At 32.7% G+C, this 21,471-nt stretch overlaps 1 protein-coding gene and 1 long non-coding RNA gene across 2 annotated transcripts; both read left to right on the top strand.

The window, feature by feature from the left end:
• Positions 1 to 388: 388 nt before the first annotated feature.
• Positions 389 to 3,870, top strand: LOC133298806 (histone-lysine N-methyltransferase, H3 lysine-9 specific SUVH4-like; the record flags this gene model as incomplete). The annotated part of the gene is made up of 8 exons (XM_061498161.1): positions 389 to 439; positions 581 to 679; positions 1,415 to 1,427; positions 1,710 to 1,869; positions 1,954 to 2,059; positions 2,154 to 2,336; positions 2,442 to 2,675; positions 3,568 to 3,870. Coding segments are annotated over 8 exons (960 nt in total), but the record flags the coding sequence as incomplete, so codon positions are not given.
• An 8,527-nt stretch (positions 3,871 to 12,397) lies between these two features.
• Positions 12,398 to 14,503, top strand: LOC133298807 (uncharacterized). The gene is made up of 3 exons (XR_009749865.1): positions 12,398 to 12,664; positions 13,497 to 13,597; positions 13,687 to 14,503. It is a non-coding gene; the product is annotated as an uncharacterized LOC133298807 (long non-coding RNA).
• The last annotated feature ends 6,968 nt before the right edge of the window (positions 14,504 to 21,471 follow it).

The following is a 21,471-nucleotide window of genomic DNA, read 5'->3' as shown; positions in this document are numbered from 1 at the left end:
AGCATTCTGATCCATATCATATTGGGGGTATAAGTGAAGTTTAATTGAACTCTTCATTTAATTTTATAGGCAATCTCACAAAATACCCGAGGCATTCTTCAGTTTATCTATTCTAGTGCAACTTAGGGATCTGCTGCTAACAGACTATTTCTTCTTTACCAATATATTTGCATAATACTGCATTGATATAATATATAATCTCGTCTTGAAAATGACATTGTCAACAGCAAGTCCACAAATCGTTTCCATCTGATGTCGTTGGGATAAAATCCCTCTTTCTCTTCTCCAACTGTTTATCAAAGGCAATCTATTAGTAATAATTTGTTGAGAAAGGAATTGAAGCTTTCTTTTCATGATTTATTTTGACACCTGAAACAATTGGTTTCAGGAGCTAGCATTGATGTTAAATTTCTTGCAATTTGAATTCTTAGTTGTTACCGTAAGTGCATTTACTCTGGTCTCTAAAATTGCACTTTTTAACTGGTGAAACAGATTGATATGGAATATGGAGACATGATTTACTTCCAATTTTTGGGTGATACTTCAAATCTTTTATGCCCTTTCTTTTCATGTTTTGCAGGTTGTCAACTATTGGCCAGAAAAGGGAATATCTGGATTTATAGTATATAAATTTCGACTTAGGAGACTTGAAGGGAAGTCTACATTAACCACTAATCAGGTTCAATTATATTTGTTCTAATTTCATCTAGAAAATGTTTTCTTGTTTTATTGTCTGTGTTTGGTAAAATCACTACAAATTTATCATAAAGCAGAGGTTGGAATTTAATTAGAACGCATTATATATGAAAATGGAGAAGTGAAGAAGCTAAATAAATTTTTATGGCTATGATACATTCCTCAGGATTGACCAACAGTAATGTAGTTGTGACATAGTGACTTGATATATTTTCAAAGTGAAATAATGGGGATGTTGAATTCTGGTTTAAACATGTGAACGTAATAGCTTAACTGTGGGAAAAGCAACGGCCCATCCATATATTTTGTTGCTATTTGATTTCTTAGATTGGGTTTGTAACACTTTAATTCTTACCCATTTACTTGTTTAGATATTGATTCTTTTTTTTGGGAGGTTTTGGGGGTAGAAAGATGTAAATGGGGTAGAGATTGGATCAGGTCATATGAAATTTACACATAAGAGGATTCGTTCCCTTTTTTGGTTGATGAATTATATATATATATATATATATTCACACACTGATTGTCACTTTATTTCAAGCTGTGAATGTTGTTGGGTGGGTCCAAGCGTTAATTGCTGTTGATTTAAAATTTCAGTGCTAGAATATCTTATATTTTTAATCTTTTATTATTGATCCAAGATATGCTAATTCTCTTATGTGTTGAGTAGATATTTACTCTTGAATTTACTTTGTGAGTTAGCTCATTATTATGGTAGCTTTGGAAGGAAGGTAGCGTAGTAAAAGTCATCATAAAATTTTAATAACTCTGCCTTTATCCTCTAACATTTGTTGATAGTCATCATTGTCTCTTTATGCTTGGATGGAAATTCATTTCTTCTTGGAGAAGTGGAATTATTATTATTATTTTTGTTATCCACCTGCTCATGTCCTTTTATGTCAGATTCATGTTGTGATGATTATATAATAATGTTCACCATCGTACTTTTAAATATTATGAAAGCTAAATTTTGCTTTGTGCTTACTTTGGTGTCTGATTTTTAAATATTATAGGTTTCACATATTATAAGTCCGTCAAGGTTGCAAATAATGTGACGGTTCCCAAAAATGCTACTGGGTGCAAATGCAAAGGCTTTTGTATTGATCCGAAAACTTGTGAATGTGCGTTGCTTAATGGCTCAGATTTTCCCTATGTATCTCGGGATGGTGGCAGGTTAGAAACTTGATTGGTGAAATGGCATTTAAATTTTGTTTGCTGTAATATTTGATGTGGTTGCTTTTATGTATAAATTGACAGGTTAGTTGAAGCCAAAGATGTAGTTTTTGAATGTGGCCCCAAATGTGGTTGTGGTCCTGGTTGTGTGAACCGAACTTCTCAAAGAGGACTTAGATATCGTTTGGAGGTAGCACATTGTATTGGTATCCTAAGATCTTTAGATTATTAAGATAACTATACTGAGTTTTTAATTTTGTTTATTCAACTAAATTGTTACATAGGTTTTCCGTACTGCAAAGAAAGGATGGGCCGTTAGAACTTGGGATTTTATACCTTCTGGAGCCCCAGTTTGTGAGTACACAGGAATACTTGCTAGGACGGAAGATATGGAAAGTGTATTGGAAAACAATTATATTTTTGACATAGATTGCTTGCAAACAATCAAGGGGCTTGGTGGAAGAGAGGTATTGAATTCTTTGAAACCTTATCATGTGATTATATTTTTCTCAGCTACTTCTGCTAAATGTTTAGAACTTTTCTCGTCTCTTTGGTGACATTAATTTTGACAGAGGCGGTCAAATAATGTAGCAGTTCCTGCAAATCTTTTGGACAAATGCGATGACCAAGGTTCTGAAAGTGTGCCGGAGTTTTGTATTGATGCAGGATCTACTGGAAATATTGCTAGGTTTATAAACCATTGTTGCGAGCCTAATCTGTTTGTTCAATGTGTTTTGAGCACACACCATGATTTGAAATTGGCTCGAGTAGTGTTGTTTTCTTCCGACAATATATCCCCTTTGCAGGTAACTCATTTTCTATATTCCCCCGATTTATCTTCTTGGGGCTGTTGTTAACATATTGGGGTTGGGGATGTGGCCGAAAATTAACATGTTTGCTGATATTTGTTATTGATAATTATGGTGATAACTATGTCAACTCACTTTAGACTGTTGAAATTTATTTTATAGCCATGCTTATTTTCTTCCTTCTGTTACCTATTGTTTTTGGGATGATTCATGAATTAGATTTTGGGAGGATTTGTGGGTAGTAGATATACCTTCTTTATTCTCTTTCTTTTTTATATCATTTACAACAACTATAACCACAGCTTGTCCTGCTTTGTGGGATCAGCTACATGGGTCAATCAAGACTTAAAACCTAATTTTGTTTAGTAAAATCGTTATTTATTTATTTATTTTTTTGGGGGTGGGGGTTATTCTTGCATAGAATAAAAAACTTTCATGTGATCTTTATGAAAATTTTCATGGGATCTATGTAAACATTATTTCATGTGATTTTTGTGAATAAGAAATGTTATTTTTATATTTCAGTTTTGTTTGAACCTATAAACTTTAGTTTGTAACTTGGTAGGTCTTACATTCCATGTTGCTTTATGTTTTTTATAATAAGCCAGGCCAGACTTATAAATCAAGCCTTTAATAGGTTAATAGGCCAGTGTAGGTTTTAAATGTTTACATAAGTTTAGTCTATCAAAGTCAAAACCTGACCTAACCTGATCCATTTACACCCCTATATATGTGACTAGTGGATGTCACAGTGTGAAAATGGAAGTGTAAGGGTGGGCATACTCCCAATCCTAGAAAGTCTGAGAGTCTTGTGTACTGGTGTTTTCTCTTTTGGGGTTTTGTTCTGAAGTCTTTGACACATGTTTTGAATCTCTTTGATTTCTTGCAGGAGCTGACATATGACTATGGCTATGCGCTTGATAGTGTCTTTGACTCCAATGGGAAGATAAAGCAAATGCCATGCTACTGTGGAGCCCCAGGCTGCAGGAAGCGATTGTTCTAAGTGTGTTGCTTGGTCCTTTTTGATGAATGTTGTATGGGTGTTGTACGTGGTCTTTTTGCAAAACTAGAGGTCGTATTTTTCCTAAAACTTACGCTCAAATGTGCTATATTCATACATGATTGATTTGTTGTATCTGTAAATGATAGCAAAAATGACAATGTCATTTTTTATGCAAGTCCAAAAGGATGAAATAGATTTTTTTGTTGTTGGAAATAGCCTGCTTTATTGAATACTGCAAGTTTATAGATTCTCGGGTCCATAAGAAATAAAACTGAAAACACCCAAGTATAGGACACATCAAATCGGCAAGAACAAAAGAATCCATTACAGGAGGATGAGTTTCCTACTTGATATTTGTTACGGGTTCATATGTCCGGGTAACACTAGCCAATGATAACGGTCGACGGGACCCGGAAGGATCTTATTCGGATGGGTAGTTAGTTAACCCACGTATGGGAGCCAAAGGTGGTCCCTACCACGATTCCATGATAGTATTGATAATCACCCACGTTTAGAGTAACTACCTAAGCCAGAACTATATTGTAACACCCCAAATTTCTAACAATTTATAAAACAATCTTATAATAAATAAATTGTCAAAATTCATTTTTTTTTTCAATTATAATAATAGAAATATTGCGGAAGCTAATCTAAATCTAATTTAGGAAATGTTACCGCCGCGCTTGTACAAGGACAAGTGCAAGACTAACTCTATTACATTCAAATAAAACCAAAAGACTAAAGTTTAAATAAAGGAAATATGTCTTATGCATTTATTTAAATCTCATAAATTTCTAAACTTAGAAACTAGTTAAAAATATCTGAGTTGTGATCCTCACTGTCCACAGCTAGCCCCATCCTTTGCAACATGCTTCACTGAAAATCTGCTCCCCCGCAGTTGCACGATCATTGCAGTCAAACAAACACAAGTCAGTAAAGCTGGTAATCCCAATCAAAATACAATTATTGTAATTAATAACAAATTAAATCAAATATCAAATAATGTTCAAATCAATTCCACATTAATCAAATCAAATATCAATATAATAATCAAAATTCCATTATATAATATTTATCTTTATTAAGTTCATTTAATGTATTTGGTAATAATCAACTAACATATTTAGCACAACATTAATCATAATATGATAATATTCACAACTCAATGACATTCTTCATAATCAAATCAAATAACAAATTTCATTAATAATGTTTAAGTTCATTATATTTAGTGGGAAGAGAACCATGGTAGACCCGGGAAACCCTGCCAGTCACAAACAAATCACATTGGCCATAATCAATTCACATCTTCCTAGTGTGCACACCTCTTCCCAAAGTTGCTACTAGTATCCCGGGAAACCCTGTCAGATACCATTTTGGGAAGAACGGATACAATCTTTTTCACATCAGTTTCACATCGGAGGCATAAAGCCCAAAAGTTGTGTTCATCACCTTTGGAGGTACCATCCCAAAGCTATCCTCCCACCTTTAATTTATTACAAACACACACAATCAGGAAAGATTCAATCATAATTATTTATTCTTTAAGTATTATCATCTCTAAATGAGTTACTCAAGGGCATTATAATTTTCCAAAGTATCATAATTCAAACAACTATTATCATAAATTCTCGAATTTATATAACAATTCAAATCTTCAACATCCATCATAGTAAAATCCAAATCCGATCATCATCGTAACTTTCCAATTTATTCAAGGATATGATGATTCAAATCTTCAACATTCATCACAGTAAAATCCAAATCTGATCCTCATCATAACTTTCCAATTTATTCAAGAATATAATAATTCAAATCTTCAACATTCATCATAGAAAAATCAAAATCCAATCATCGTCATTCAAATAATCTCATCACATCAATTATCATAGTTATTAATAATATAAATATTCAAATTCAATCATTAAAACACATATTTGGAAAGTTTTTCTTAAAGAGTAGTACAATTCCATAATTTTCATAATTATTCAATAAGATCCATAATTATTCATTGTACTTAGTGGGAAGAGAACCATGGTAGACCCGGGAAATAACCCTGTTGCTAGTCTACCCCGTGACCCGGGAAATAACCATTGTTGCCAGCCACGTATCATCAAATTTGGCCATCATCAAAATATCAAATCCTAGTGTGCACACCTCTTCCCAAAGTTGCTACTAGTATCCCAAGAAATAACCACTGTTGCCAGATACCACTTTGGGAAGAACGGAAATATCAGTGTCATATCAAATACATATCAAAGGCATAAAGCCCAAAAAGTTGTGTTCATCACTTTGGGAGGTACCATCCCAAAGCTATCCTCCCACTATTAATTATTTACAATCACACTCAATCATCATATCACAATTGAAAATTTCTTCTTTCAATATATCCATTACTCAAGGTCATCATAACTTCCATATTTATTCAAGGATATAACAATTCAAATCTTCAACATTTATCATAGTAAAACCCAAATCTAATCATCGTCATTCATACAATCACATCACATCAATTATCATAATTATTCAATCATAAAAATATGAAAATTCAATCATATCCATTTATTTTTCCAATAAAAATTTCCCAAATATCACATGTAATAATTCGAATTTAAGAATCGTGATATAAATAATTTCATATAAAACTAACCTAAGAACACCTAGAGATTAGGATTACATATATCAAAATTCATATCAATATAACCTATGACTCTCTAGGGATTAGGATTACCTGGTCTCCGTGTTTGGTGACTTCTACAATTTGGGGAAGAGAAGCGGTGGGTAACCAAAGAAAGATAATAATAAAAATAAAAATTTGAAGTGAGGAGAGAGAGTGTGTGTAGAGGAGAAGAAGAGTAGTGGAGAATTATTGAGGATTGAGAGTGAATTGGTTTGGTTTGGTTAGGCCTCTATTTATAGTTGAAGTTTTGGGCTCGGATATGGGTTTCGTGCAATTATTTCTTTATTCCTCATTGATGTATCTGGCTCAGATATTGGCTTCATACACTATTTTTTTTATTCTTAATTTCTTTATGGCTCAGAATACAGCTAACTTATTTGCTAACTCAAGGCTGACTCATGATTGACTCATCATATCTAATCAAATTACCAATCAAACATTACTAATCAAACATTAATACATAAATCATCAATCAATTAATCATAATTTATCATCTAATATATATATATATATATATATATATATATATATATATATATACATATTAATATTATTTTATTATAAATAATCTAGAGTATTACAAAGTTTCAAAATTATTTTCCAATAGCACTCATATCGCACATATATCGCACACAATTATTTTATCAAAATTTATATTATAATTTGTTATCTATAATATAATCATCATATATGTATATATATATTATTACTACTAATTTATAGTTTATTATTATTATTATTATTAATTTATTATTACTATAAATTACTGTCAATTTTCTGGGATATTACACATCTCGAGCTCAGATATTGAAGGAAGTAATGTCTACTGAGATGAGAAACGTCCCAAGACCGCCACCTATTAGGACGAGTTACGCACAAACAGACAAAACAAAATGGTGTGAATTTCATAAGTGGTACGGGCATTTTACAAACGACTGTTATAACCTGCAGAATGTTATCGAACGGTTGATCAAAGAAGGGAAGTTACAGAAGTATGTGAGGAGAGGAGAAGGAGAAGGAGGCAAAGAAGATAAATACAGGCGACCAGACCGTAGTCGGAGCCCGCCTGGAGGAAGAACCCAGGAGACTGGTAAAGGTAAAAAAGAAAAGCAAGCATCACCAGTCAAGTTCAGATGGGACACATGTGTACTATAGCTGGGGGGCGAACAGGTGGAGGAGAGTCGGGTAATGCCCGGAAAAAACATTTGAAAATGTGCATGGCTATTTCAGAAAAGCTGCGTTTCAAAGAGGAAAGAAGAAAGACGGGCAAGCAAGTGGTTTTCGAGGACCTGGATGATGAGATAATGGACCCAGAGCATGATGATCCTTTAGTGATCTTAGGATTGCTAGCAAACTATCGAGTTGATAGAATGTTGGTAGATCCAGGAAGCTCGGTAGACATTATATTTTGGGACGCGTTCAGAAGAATGGATTTGGATTATGACCAGCTGGAACCATGTGGGGCTGAGCTGTTAGCCTTCACAGGAGATAAAATTAAGCCGTTGGGGTATATTCCATTGAGGTTAACTTTGGGCAACACACCCACGCATAAAACAGTCACCTTGTTGTTTGCAGTAGTAGATTTGGGCTCTGCGTACAATGTTATTTTAGGACGGCCATTCATGAAGAAGTTTAAGATCTTTTTATCAATTGATCAGTTGGCTATGAAATTTGTGGCCAAAGATGGGGCAGTGGCTACAGTAAAGGCAGACCAAGTGGTTTCTCGGAGTTGTTATAATATGAGTTTACGAGTTCCACAAGCAAGGAAGGAAGAAAAAAATAATAGAGTTGCAAAGAAAAAAGGAAGAGGAAAATATTCAAGTAGACAAGGTGGGAAAGAAAGAGGAGCAACTAATGGTAGTAGGGATGGATCCCCGAGATGAAGATAAGGGGGAGAGGCCAGAACCCGCCAGAGCTATGGAAGAAGTTCAATTAGGAATATCTCAGCAGCAATTTACAAAGATAGGTTCCGAGTTGAAACCTGGGGAGACAGCGAGCGTGAAGGAGTTGTTGAAAAAGAATGTTGATTTGTTTGCGTGGAAACCCTCTGATATGCCTGGAATGGATCCTGCATTGTCTTGCCATCGCCTGACAATGACTCCAGGCGTCAAGCCAGTAGCCCAGAAGAAGAGAATATTTTGTTTAGAAAGGAGGCAGGCCATCGCAGAAAAGACACTGGAGTTGTTCGAAGCAGGGTTTATCAGAGAGATAGAGCATGCTACATGGTTAGATAACCCGGTGTTGATAAGGAAGGCGAACGAGAAGTGGAGAATGTGTACAGATTATACAGACTTGAATAAAGTTTGTCCCAAAGACCCTTTTCCATTACCAAGTATTGATCATTTGGTGGACAGCGCATCTGGGTACAAAGTGTTGTCGTTTATGGATGCATATTCCGGGTATAATCAGATACCATTATGGAAGGAAGATCAGGAAAAGACAGCGTTCATAACTGAGAATGCAGTGTATTGTTACAATGTAATGCCGTTTGGATTAAAAAACGCAAGAGCAACTTATATGAGAATGATGAACAAAGTGTTTAAGGAGAAGATGGGTAGAATATTGGAGGTGTACATGGATGATATGATCATGAAGTCGGGAGATGGTAAGACCCATTTAGAAGACTTGCAAGAAGTGTTCGAGCAAGTTAGGAAGCACAATATGCGTTTTAATCCAAATAAGTGTGCTTTCGGAGTTCCAGTCGAAAAGTTTTTGGGTTTCCTCTAGACAGAAAAGGGAATCGAAGCCAACCCGGATAAATGTAGAGCAGTGATGGAAATGAAGAGCCCAGCGAATATTCGAGAAGTCCAGAAGTTGAACGTGCGAGTAACAGTGTTGTCCAGATTTTTGGCTAAGTCAGCACATGTGTCGTTGCCGTTGTTTCAACTCTTAAAAAAAGGATGTAATTTTGTATGGACGGAGGAGTGTGAAGCAGCGTTTCAGCGTTTCAAGGAAATATTGGCTTCGCCGCCAATTCTTAGCAAGCCGGAACCAGACGAAGCGTTGTTCTTATATTTGTCTGTTTCACATGAAGAAATATGTTAAGACTCTTGGCACATTAAGAAAAACTATTATTTCTTTGGCAAAAACAAACTGCATCTTTAGAAAAGGAAGTAAAAGATTTGAAAGATGAAAATGAAACTCTCAAATTACTTGATGCTAGCACTAGTTGTATCAAATGCCTATCTTCAAATGAGCATGCATCTTCATCATCATGTACATCAAGTGAAGATCTAAACAATGAAATTGATGATTTAAATGAAATTCTAAGCAAATTCACATGTGAAAGAGATAACTTAAATGTGTTGCTTGGTAAACAAAGATGCATGTTCAACAAATCCGGTTTAGGCTTTGACATTAGCACACAAGAAAAATCATATAAAAACTTTTCCATTTCTCCATCCTACATGACAAATAGCCATTCATTAAATGTTTTCATTGTGGTGGAAAAAGTCATAGTGCTTCCACATGTAAAGTTAGAAAGAATGGTATTATTGGGCAAAAGAAAGTGTGGGTTCCTAAGGGAACTAAGCCCAAGACTAACACACAAGGATCCAACAAAGTATGGGTACCAAAGATTAAATCTTGACTTTGTGATGTAGGTTTGCTTGAAGGCTAAAAGTTCCAAGTGGTACTTGGATAATGGTTGCTCAAGTCACATTACGGGAGATGTAACTAAATTCCAATCATTCACAAAGAAAGAGCATGTACATGTTTTCTATGGAGATAACAACAAATGAAAGATACTTGGTGAGGGCCTTAGACATAACTTGCTGAGGGCCTTAGACATAACTTGCTTAGCATTAGTCAATTATGTGATAAAAATTATAGAGTTATTTTTGACTCGACCTCTTGTAAAATCAAAAGTCTAATTGATGGGCAAGTTAAGTTTCTTGATCATAGAATAGATAACATTTATATGATAGACTTAGATGGTATGCATTCAAATGACGATAAATGTCAATTTATATTTCTTTGTGGATAACATTTAATTTCTTTCTTATATATTAAACTTAAATTTAAATTTTTATAATGATTAAACTTTTATTATTTGTTTTTTTACATAATGATTAATGTCAATTTTTTTTAAATTTAAAATATAAAATTTAAAATTTTTTTCTTTAATTATACATATTTTTTAAGAAGTTACTTTTTCTCTTTTTATTTAAAATTTTTATATTTTTTAAATTGGTTATACATGTATATATTTAAAACGTTTATGTTAATATTTATTTAAAAAAATACGTGTACAATTTTTTTTCTCTTTTCGTATTCTTGTTTTAAGTTCAATGTGTAATTTATTTTCTTTTAAAGTATACATATGTCATTTCTTATTTTTTCAATTAAATTTCAAATTTAAATTATTATTTTTATCAACTATACATATATTTTTACAATTTTAAATATTTTTTATTTTAATCTATAATTTTATATTAAATATAAATTTATTATATATTTTTTTCCAGCTATATAATCAATCCTAATAGGTAGAATAATTAAGCCCACTGTCAAATAATAATAAATATTGTTAATATGCCTAACAATTTTCCATACAGAAAATAGTGGTAAATATTAAATGCTGAACACTTTTTTCACCTATCAAGTACAAAATTCAAATTTAAAATATTAAATATTTTTACACCCAATAGACATAATAATAAATATTATTAATAGGTTTAACAATTTTTCAATACAGAAAAAAGTGGGAAACATGCATAGAAGACAACGCAAATTCATTAAGTGATAGCTTCTAGTTATTTATTCACGACATCAAAAGTTGTGTTAATTACTCTCTTTCGTCAAAAAGAATGAAAGTTTAATTTATTTTTTAGAAATACTACTCTTATTTTACATGAGATAGTTATCTCATTTTCTCTCACTTCGAAAATTGTACCCCCTCTTTTTTCTTTTTTCTTTTTTGCTTTTAAATGGTGGGCCCTACTTGGATTCTCTCTGTCACATGAGAGAACTACTCGCATGTAACATGAGAGTAATATTCCCCTTTACTTTTCTATATTAAATTAAAATTTACATTCTTATAATTTGTTTTTTATAGAATGATAGATGCCATTTTTAATTGTTTTATTTAAATTTAAATATTTTTAAAAAGAATTATTTTTTTCTCTTTTAATTTATAATTTTTATATATTTTTTAAAATCTTTTATACATATATATTTTAAATATTTAAGTTAAATATTTACTGAAGAAAATACCTGTACAATTTTTTTTCTTTTTTGGGATTTTTTAATTATTTTTTATTTATATTTTAAAGTATAAATATGTCATTTTTTATTTTTTCAATGAAATTTCAAATTTAATTATTTTTTATCATCTCTACAGCTATTTTTATAAATCTAAATATTTTTTCATTTAATCTATATTTTTATGTTAAATGTAAATTTGTTGTATGTATCTTTTATTCAGTTTTATAATTAATTCTAATAAGTACATCAAATAAGCCTTGATTTGCTAATTGATACAGATTTGTAATATTTTGAATGAAAGCGGAAACAAATCAACCTTGATTTATTAATTGATAGAGATTCATGGGAGATTGGATGGATAATTAAAAAAGATATCGCTTCAATGGTTATAAATAAGGAGCTGAGGGTCAAGGAAAGACACCAATTCGTCAATCCAAAGAATTAGACAGAGACGGAATCCTATTGCGGAGCGTGGGAGCACTGAGAAACCAAGTCAACATCGTACCAATGGAGACTTGGAGTTCTCTTTTCTTTATTATCGTTTTTTAATTCAGTATGTTAGGGTATATTTGTATGGCTATGATACATTCCTCAGGATTGACCTACAGTAATGTAGTTGTGACCTAGTGACTTGTTATGTTTTCAAAGTGGAATAGTGGGGATGTTGAATTCTGGTTTAAACATGTGAACGTAATGGCTTAACTGTCGGAAAAGCAACGGCCCATCCTTATTTTTTTGTTGCTATTTGATTTATTAGATTGGGTTTATAACACTTTAATTCTTACCCATTTGCTTGTTTAGATATTGATTCTTTTTTTGGGGAGGTTTTGGGGGTAGAAAGATGTAAATAGGGTTTAGCCATAAACTTCTGGTTTAGGACTGATTCCCCCTTGAGCCTTGAGTTGGCCTTGGCAACAAGGTGCTTCTAGAAGAAAAATGGAGTCCAGATACAACAAAAAAGCCAGTCCCTCACTCTGTAAATTGGAAATGGAAATAGTTATGGCCTTATGGGAATAGCACCTAAAGCAGCCATAAACGAAATCCTATCCCATGAATAACAAGTTTAAGAGTAAAGGGGAAAAGGGGAAACTTGAAAATGTAAGTGTTCTCCTCTATTGAATTTCAATATAGAACTGCATGCTGCCACAAGATTTCAACTTTCTTGTTTTCATCAAAACATTCATAACGAAACTTTAAAACTGCCTCAAAGTAGAGGGTCACACACAGTGGCTCACCAACCAAGAGCTGCTAAATGAGTATTCCATAGGGAAGTATTTACCTTACAAAAAGTTTTTGGTGATACACAAATAGTAATAAACCTAAAAGCCTTAGTTGTTCAGTGAAGGTCTAAGAATGGGTTTGGTTAATAGAGATGAGATAAACCCAAAGAGTTTGAGCATGAAAATGCCCTGACCGATCTGTCAAGGCTGTTCTAGTTTTATCAAAGAGATAAATTCTACAAGTTCATATTTATATAGCTCTAATACAAGTATAAAAGAATAAGTAATCTAACTGAACTACAAAATTAACTAGAACACACAAATATGTAACAGTATTTATTTACTTAACATGTATTCTTGCCAACTCTTGTGATTTCCTATACTTTAGTTATATACAAAGAAAATGCTACAAAGTTCATTGTAGCAATTTTTAAAGAAAGAGAAAGAAAGAGCAGTGAGATCGATATATGACGGCTAGTAACCCACTAGCATTTAGCTTTTTCCTATGTTATATGTGTGCTGTGTCCCATGATTTTTTTTAATCAAAGATAAGTTTTCTTACTTTCCCCAGTATAATGTTCGTTTTGTAGGTATTCAAATGACTAGTTGTAGAGCTGTGTATAGTCATGATCTTTTTTGTTGTAATTCTCTTTATCTAGATTCATATAGATAGTCATATTTCATCTGTTTCCTTTTGGGTTATTTTGCAGGCCAAGCAATGGGGCTTTAAGGGATCTTAGCTTATTTTGTTGCGATGACAGGTTTCTTTCACTCCTGGAGGCATACCTCAGTCAGCTGCAGAAATATGAGGGTAATCAAAGAAGAAACTTATGTAAATTGAATATTTAATATGCTTTATCCCAGTTATATTAGGCTAACATCTCTTTATACTTTGCTTAGGAGTTAGGTTGGTATGTGAGGATATCACTGGAGGTCAGGAACATGCACCAATTCCTGCTACGAATTTGGTTGATGACCCTTTTTCCACCCACAGGCAAGTTGAATTGGGGGTTTGCAATTTGAATCCCCTATTTTATTGTTGAGAGTAAATTCTAGCCATTTCTAGCCGTGGACTCTCATAAGGAGGGAGGAGCTTAAGTTCTGGCCTCTTGCTTCCCACAACTCACATAGCTTGTAGATATAAAGGAACCTTAGGAAAGAAGTTTGGTGGAATTAAACTACTTTAAAAATAAACTCTATTATACTTGACTAAATAACAAGGACCAGGAGACTTTACTGATTTTTACCTCTTTCGGTTAGACTAGTCAAATGAGAGTTTGAAAAGCTCACTAATATTTTACTTGTGTACTCTATTTTGGTGGTAGTTGATCAACCATAGTCACTAGTGCAAAAGATAAACATCATGGCCAAAGTTCATATGGGTGCCTCTATCTAGAACCATCTATCCCTGCTGATAGCTTCCAGAAGACAGGAACACATCATTCAACCTTCAAAAAAATTACTGGATGATGCTAGAATGTTGTCTGATATTCAGAAGTTCTACAATGTGAATGTACAGGAGCTTCCACCAAATGTTGCTGATTTTCTCTGATGAATTAATTTTGTGTTCTATGTCAACAAGTCATTAGGCCTTTTTGTTTTTGACAAGTAGTATCTTATGATCTCTTTTTTTTTTTTTTTTTACCACATTGGAGATTAAAGGACGTCTGATATGATGCCATTTGTAATGGATTCTATATATTTTGTTTGATTAATTAATTAGCATGTTGTTGTTCAAGCCTGCTTTTATTTTCTTGTCTCTGTCTGTATGTCCATTTTGAAGGGTACTGTCGAAGAGTACACTGTATTTTTGCAAGCTTCATACCAATGCTGAAATTCTATAAATTAACAATGTTGTCCTTGGTGAATAGATATGACATGTCTGCTTAAAGATATGAGCACAAGTGATTATTGTATTTGACATATATGAGACAAACTAAACAATCGAAACATTGTGTAACGAGATTTTAAGGCCTATACATTATCATGTTCCGCTGTTATCAACTATTTGACTTCTCATTAGTTGAATAACTGTTTTTCCCTTTTATCTCTGCCAATATTTTTAGTTGATGCCGCATGATGCCTTAACCCTTTTAAAAAGGCTAAGTTCTAATCATATTTCGTTTCTCACCCATTCATTATAATCTAAAATATTTACATTTGAACCTGGCTTCTTGAATCTGTCAAGATGTTACTGAAATTTTCTGCAAAGAAGTATGCCTCTGATTTCTATCTTTCATTTCCTTTTGAAAAATAATGGATAAATTGTTGGCCAAGTTTCGACAGATGAAATCTACAAGAGCTGACCTGCCATGTATAAGGTCATTCAAACAAAGACGATATGTATACCTTGGCTTATTATTTATATAAAGTTGGGAGGACACGTTCTCTGATTGAGAGGTTTGAAAGAAGCGAAAGAATTCAAATCAATGAAGATCAAACTAACGCATCCCTCCCCCACAATAAATAACGAGGAGGGAAAAAATTGATACTGAAGATCAAATTAACGCATCTCCCACCATGGTATTTGAGAGGGGGGAAAGAATTCCCCTCAATGAAAGATCAAAACAATATGCCCTCCATTCCCAACACACTATCTAAAAATGATAAATCTTCCAACATACTAGTAAAATTATAGCTCAGCTTTACAAAATTTTGTATAATGGCATTCCCAATACACCTAGAGCTGGAGGCTTACTAAGCATTAACATTTTATGCTTAAGCTCAACAAAATAAAATACAATGTACTATGTTCCTTTTACAAACAAGTTTAAATACTGTGTGTTGTCGGTATCTACTTGGAGCACCAGGTCCACAACCATATGAAGTTGTTAACAAATGAAAAGGCAAAGGCAATTTTTCAATATTTTTGACTCTGGCTCTGCATCTCCTTTGCTGCCAATTTAAGGGAACCTGAAGTGCTTTAACAAGCAGTTCAGAATTCTGCACTTTTCACCTTTGAAATGCTCTCAAGGACTGCCATAGGAGAAATGTGCCCCATCACTATCACCCTTTTAGCCTCTGCATCTATACTGAAGGATGTAACTACTGATATTGTAGGTTTTAAAACGTTATAACCTTTACTCCAAAAAAAGAGAGTTAGAAACTCATGTATAACTTCAAGTCATTTGACTTAATCCTAAATCTACTTAAATGGGGTATAAAAGCTGCTACTTAAAAAAGTAAATGGACCAATGTTAACTATTATATGTTGACATCCATCCACTGTTCTTAGAGCACACACACACGCGCAGACACGCGCACACACACACATATATATATATTATTACAGATTACGAATATAAGATTCCATTATTCCAAAGACAATTGAAAATATGCAATGTGACCATATGACTGTAAGACACGTACCTTCCTTGGTGGAAAACTAGAAAGGAGAAAAAAAATAAAAATTCATGTACAAGGGACAAAACCAAATGGCATCATGGTCTGTAATAATGCCATTTGTATTGCCTAATAAAACGCCCATTTGCATAAAAAGTACACAATCATTCTGCTATCTCTATGGAAAATGCACGTGAAAAATCTTAAAACCTCGGCAAATGACAAAAATAAGAGGACAAATAATAGAGATCATTTGTTTCCTTGTAGGAACCACCTATGACACTACTGGTGGTATAGTCCTAGCCACTGTTCATCATCTAACAAATAATCAATTATAGGGAAAATGGAATAGTCTCTATAGACTTTTGTTGACCTTATAGCAATTGTATCAGAAAAAACCAACAATAACAGCATTTATGGCTAACCAGTCTAGAATCCAAACTCCATTTCCATTTCATAGCTTCTTCATTTTTATGGTCCTGCTTTTAATTTTGACATACAAATTTGATTTCTTTCTTGATAATCATATAAATGTAGCTGTGTCACAGAAAGAAGTCACTTTCATCATTATCTTAAATTGAAAATTTTGAACCACTACTATGTGGTGTTGTGGAAACAGAAAAGAATAAGGAGTGCAATTTATGAAACTCCACAAAATGACATTTGCATGATTGCAACTCACATAGTGCAGGAGAATATGTGAACTTAACAAACCTGAAAGACATGCAATCTGTTGGTGTTTTCTGAAGTTCCCTTGATCCATTCACTTGATCTTGATCCTGCCCTCTATTATTAATATTTGGAACTGCATTGGACTTGGGAAACTCAACAAGTTTGGAGTACTTAGCATAGTTGATCAATCTGGTATCATCAACAAAAACACTTCTGTCAAGCTTCCTAGGATCAATTACAGATTGAGGATCACGGGTAGTCATGCACACAGCTGTTGAAGTCTGAGAGTGGCACATAAAATCCTTTCTCATTTTCCTGTTACTGGTTTTCATGCTCATCATAGGTTACTACACAGAAAAGTGAGTCTTTTGAGTTAGGGGAATATTAGTGTTCAACAAAAAGTGCAAGCTAAGAAGGAAGTAAATGAGGGTATGATGTTAAAATATATTAGTATTGCAATGCTAATGCTGGTTTTCTGAGTGGGAGAGAATTGGAGAAAGTGACAATCCCATGAGCACTTCTAAAGGAGTTAGATTTAGCTAATAGTTCAAACAATTCTAAAGGAAAAATAATGGTATACAGGTTGAAATTGAACTTGTAACAAAACTAAAAATATTAAGGTGGATTTAGCTAATACTTCTTTCAATATAACAATAGCTTCAAAGCACAAGCAACTGCTTGATTAAGGTGGATGTTGTAGCTTCTGTACTTATTGCGATGCACAAGGATAAAAAATTGCGAAAGATTATGGTTAAATTCAAAGAAGACATTGATTACATTATACAGGAAATACATTTGTTACAGGTAGATTAAACTTTGATGAACATTATATATTGCAGTTTGTGTTTTTAAATGTTACATAACTGCATGAATACTTATTGCTTTGCAACGTATTTAATTTTTCTTAAATCATAATAACCTTATATATTGGTTTGCAGTCATCCAGGAATTCCGGTATGACCATCGAAGAAAGGCATAAATTACACTCTACATGTGAACAACTGAAAATATTGAAATAACAAAGATGTTTTGGGATGAGAAACTGTAACATTATTTGTGTGTCACAATATCCTATCCCTTTGTTTTAGGGATAGATGTTACGCACAACGTTACGACCACATCTTAACCGTTGATTTCCGTCAATCAACGGTTATCATTTATTGCGAATTAATAATTAATTAATGAGTTTGATTTGAAAAATGATAACCGTTGATTGGCGGAAATCAACGGTTAAGATGTGGTCGTAACATTGTGCGTAACGTTATTTGTGTGTCACAATATCCTATCCCTTTGTTTTATCATTTATTAAAACTTAATGTTTGGTTGGTTGATATTCTTTATTCTAATATCATATTAATTGTAGTATCATATTACCTCTTTTACCTTCTGGTTTCGTGAATTGAAAAATAAAATAAAATAATTAAGCCAAAAATATTTTATTCTGGAAAAAGTTCTCCCTACTCGTTAAGTACAGTTATTTTATTTTCATGTAAGTATGTGATTTTCTTAATTAAATCATGCTATTTTCATCCAATGAGTGTAACTCAATTAGCAACACAAGCTGAGTAGGTGAGGAGAGAATTTTGATTCAATTTTCACTAAGTACATCTTTGGAGAATAAGTCCCGACTCAAGATTAGTTCTATAATTGACTCAAATAGTTGAATCTTGTGAAGATACTCGGGAGTTGAATCATCTCACTACGGAAGAACTTCTCAAGGGTGAGGGTAATTTTATCATTACATAGGCCAACAAAATGGCTTAAGTTTACTTACCACCTTAGTTTAATTTACCTTTTTATTCTTGATTTTGACATGAATACGTGAATAAAATTAGTGAATGTACAACATCCATGCTTAGAGATGGATTTTGTGTACTAAGATCATAAGTGAGATAATGCAAGAGATAATTTCTAACCACAATCCACAACTGAGGAGAGATGAAATTGTCTCTTGCATTATCTCGTAAATGCACTAATGATCTTGGTACATATGATCCACCTCTAAGCATGGTTGTTTGCATTCACTAATTCTATTATCCTATTCATAGGTCAAAATCAAGATTAAAAAGGAAAAGTAAATTAAGGCGATAAGTAAACTTAAACCATTTTGTTGGCCTATGCAATGATAAAATTAGTCTCATCCTAAAAAATTCTTCCATAGACTTTTACATGTAATATAACTTATATAGATTAAGCTAATAAATAACAATTTATATTATGCTTAAACAGAAAGAACCCTTCAACTACAAATCTATTACAAAAACTCTCACGTGACTCAAAACTTTGTAATTTTTTTTTTTTTTGGTAAACGACAGTTAAGGCCCAAACAAAAAGGAAAAAAAAACTAATTAACAAATACCAATGACTTGCTCCCCCCTACAGAGGCAAGATCAGCCTGATATAACAATAGTATACCACTCAGAGATTCCACAAATACCATCTAGTCCGCAAGATCATTGACATTAAGAATGTGGTTTGCCAACCAATTTGTGCACATATTTCCTTCTCTGTATGTATGTTGCAAATGAACCTGCCAATTTTTTCTAATCCATGTCTACATACGAGCAACAAGTTGAAGCTCACAGACTGTTTCACTATCCGAAGTGAGCACAATAATCGCACTTGAAGAATCACTTTCTATGATAACATTATTAAAGTCTTCGTTCTAAGCCAACCCACGAAAAATGCTTCATAATTCATCAAATGTCGCATATTATTTTCTTTAGGAAGGTTTTTTTTTTTTTTTTCACATTCGCGGCAAATTAAATTCACTACTTTGTACATTTAGTAATTTCGTGAAATCTAGTTACTAAAATTTAATAAGATACTTTACGAAATTAAACTATAACTAAAGGGAATTATATATATTTTATCCTTTATAATAATTGTAAATATTCCTCGTAAGACAATAAATCAAAAATCGAAATTCCATTCTTGGCAGCAAGATTCTTTGTGGCGTTTGTTATATATAGAGCACAATATAATATTCTTGAAGTTTTATACCAGAAAATATATTTACGTAACACACAAGAAAACTTTGTTTTTAATGAACTATTCCAAATATGGAATTCATTTTAATAAAATATTTATTCCAAAATTAATTTATAGTATCTAATATGATCACTTAGGAATAATTTCCTAACTTATTTATTTTTCCCAATTTATTTTCTTATTAAATTAGAATTTGAAATCTACTTTTAGAATAGATAGGAATTAACGCTTTATAGTTTGTATCACATCATAACACATAAAATCAATACCAATTTCATGTTATTCGGTCTTTATTATCTCTCATATTCCTTCCCTACCTAAATCTCTATAATTTCAACACACATTGACATAGACTTACATGAAAAATACAGAAGAGGATAAACAGAAAGCAGAAATTAACTAACTTCTGTATAAGAAGAGATGAGTGTGATATCAATCTAGGATTGTTTAACATGTACATGAGACTGAGAAGCACCAATTGTAAACAACATCAAGGAGTAATGTTTCCCTGTCTTGCCTTAAGGACAAGCTCTTCAGTGGTGGTGCCAATGATCTCGTTAGCCCGTTTCAGCCCAACACATTGATACCGACCAATAGAATCCTGAATTCAAAGGTCAGCTTACAGTCAACACAAAAATCAAAATCTCTTCAGAGCAAAAATTTCTTAGGGTCACAATAATAAAAAATAATCTCCTAGCAATCATAGCAGCATACCATTTCATCAACCTTAAGAGTTTTACACTAGTTGACAAAATCTAGTAGCTACAACTTAAGATACTAACACAAAGCAAACAAAATAATAATAATAATCCATAGGTTTCAATTTTCCTTGATGTTCTCATTCAGTCTAGAAATATATTAAAATCTCTAAAATGAAATTGATGCGATAAAAGATAAATACAATGACTCATCTCTAATTGGCAAACATGGCTCAAACAATTAATATTTCTTCAAATATTTCCAAAATAAAAATTACCAAATTCAACAATAGCACATTTAACACAAATTTAGACAACAAAGATTCATCTATACTACTATAAAGGAAACACCACACATGATCTTTCCTATTTTCTTATAAGAAATTTCCAACTGCTATTAGCACACTCATTTAACCTTTAAAGATTTGCAACCATTCACTTTAAAATGTAGAGAGATAAAAAGAAGTGGAAATAACAAAAACAAAGTTACATAAAAAAGGAACCCAAGTTTTCCATTGAAGAGATGCAATATTAAATACTTCAATTAGAACGAGAGAATTTTGGGAAATCTCACCCGAGTAACAATTCCCAATTTCTCCAACTGCATCATCCACTGAGTAACACTACAAGAAACCTTGTTTCCATAAGTATAAAATAGAATTTCAAAATAAAAAAGGTGGAGAAGAGAACAGAAAACAAGATTTCTATAAACCTATATTGATGTAGATACCTGTCTTGTAGCTTTGCCCTGTTCCATCAGAATAAAGAATGAAACTATTACCTCTTTGACCTACAAATTTAAAGAATTTCAGATTAGTAACCTTCAGATTAAATGTTCGACAGTGCAAAGTTACATAACGAAAAATCAAAAGCAAGCGACTCAAATTAAAGGCTAGTAGTAGCAACTAACAGATCTTCCAGCAATCTAATCACTCAATTCTTAGTTTTGAAGGTTACACGCTTGCCAATACACTAGACTATC

Source organism: Gastrolobium bilobum, unplaced genomic scaffold, assembly GCF_033153095.1.
Source record: "Gastrolobium bilobum isolate Gb01-03AN ecotype WA unplaced genomic scaffold, APGP_CSIRO_Gbil_v1 utg149994, whole genome shotgun sequence".
In the NCBI taxonomy this organism is placed as follows: domain Eukaryota; kingdom Viridiplantae; phylum Streptophyta; class Magnoliopsida; order Fabales; family Fabaceae; genus Gastrolobium; species Gastrolobium bilobum.
Note: the sequence above shows the minus strand (reverse complement) of the source record. Positions and strands in the feature narration are given on the sequence as shown.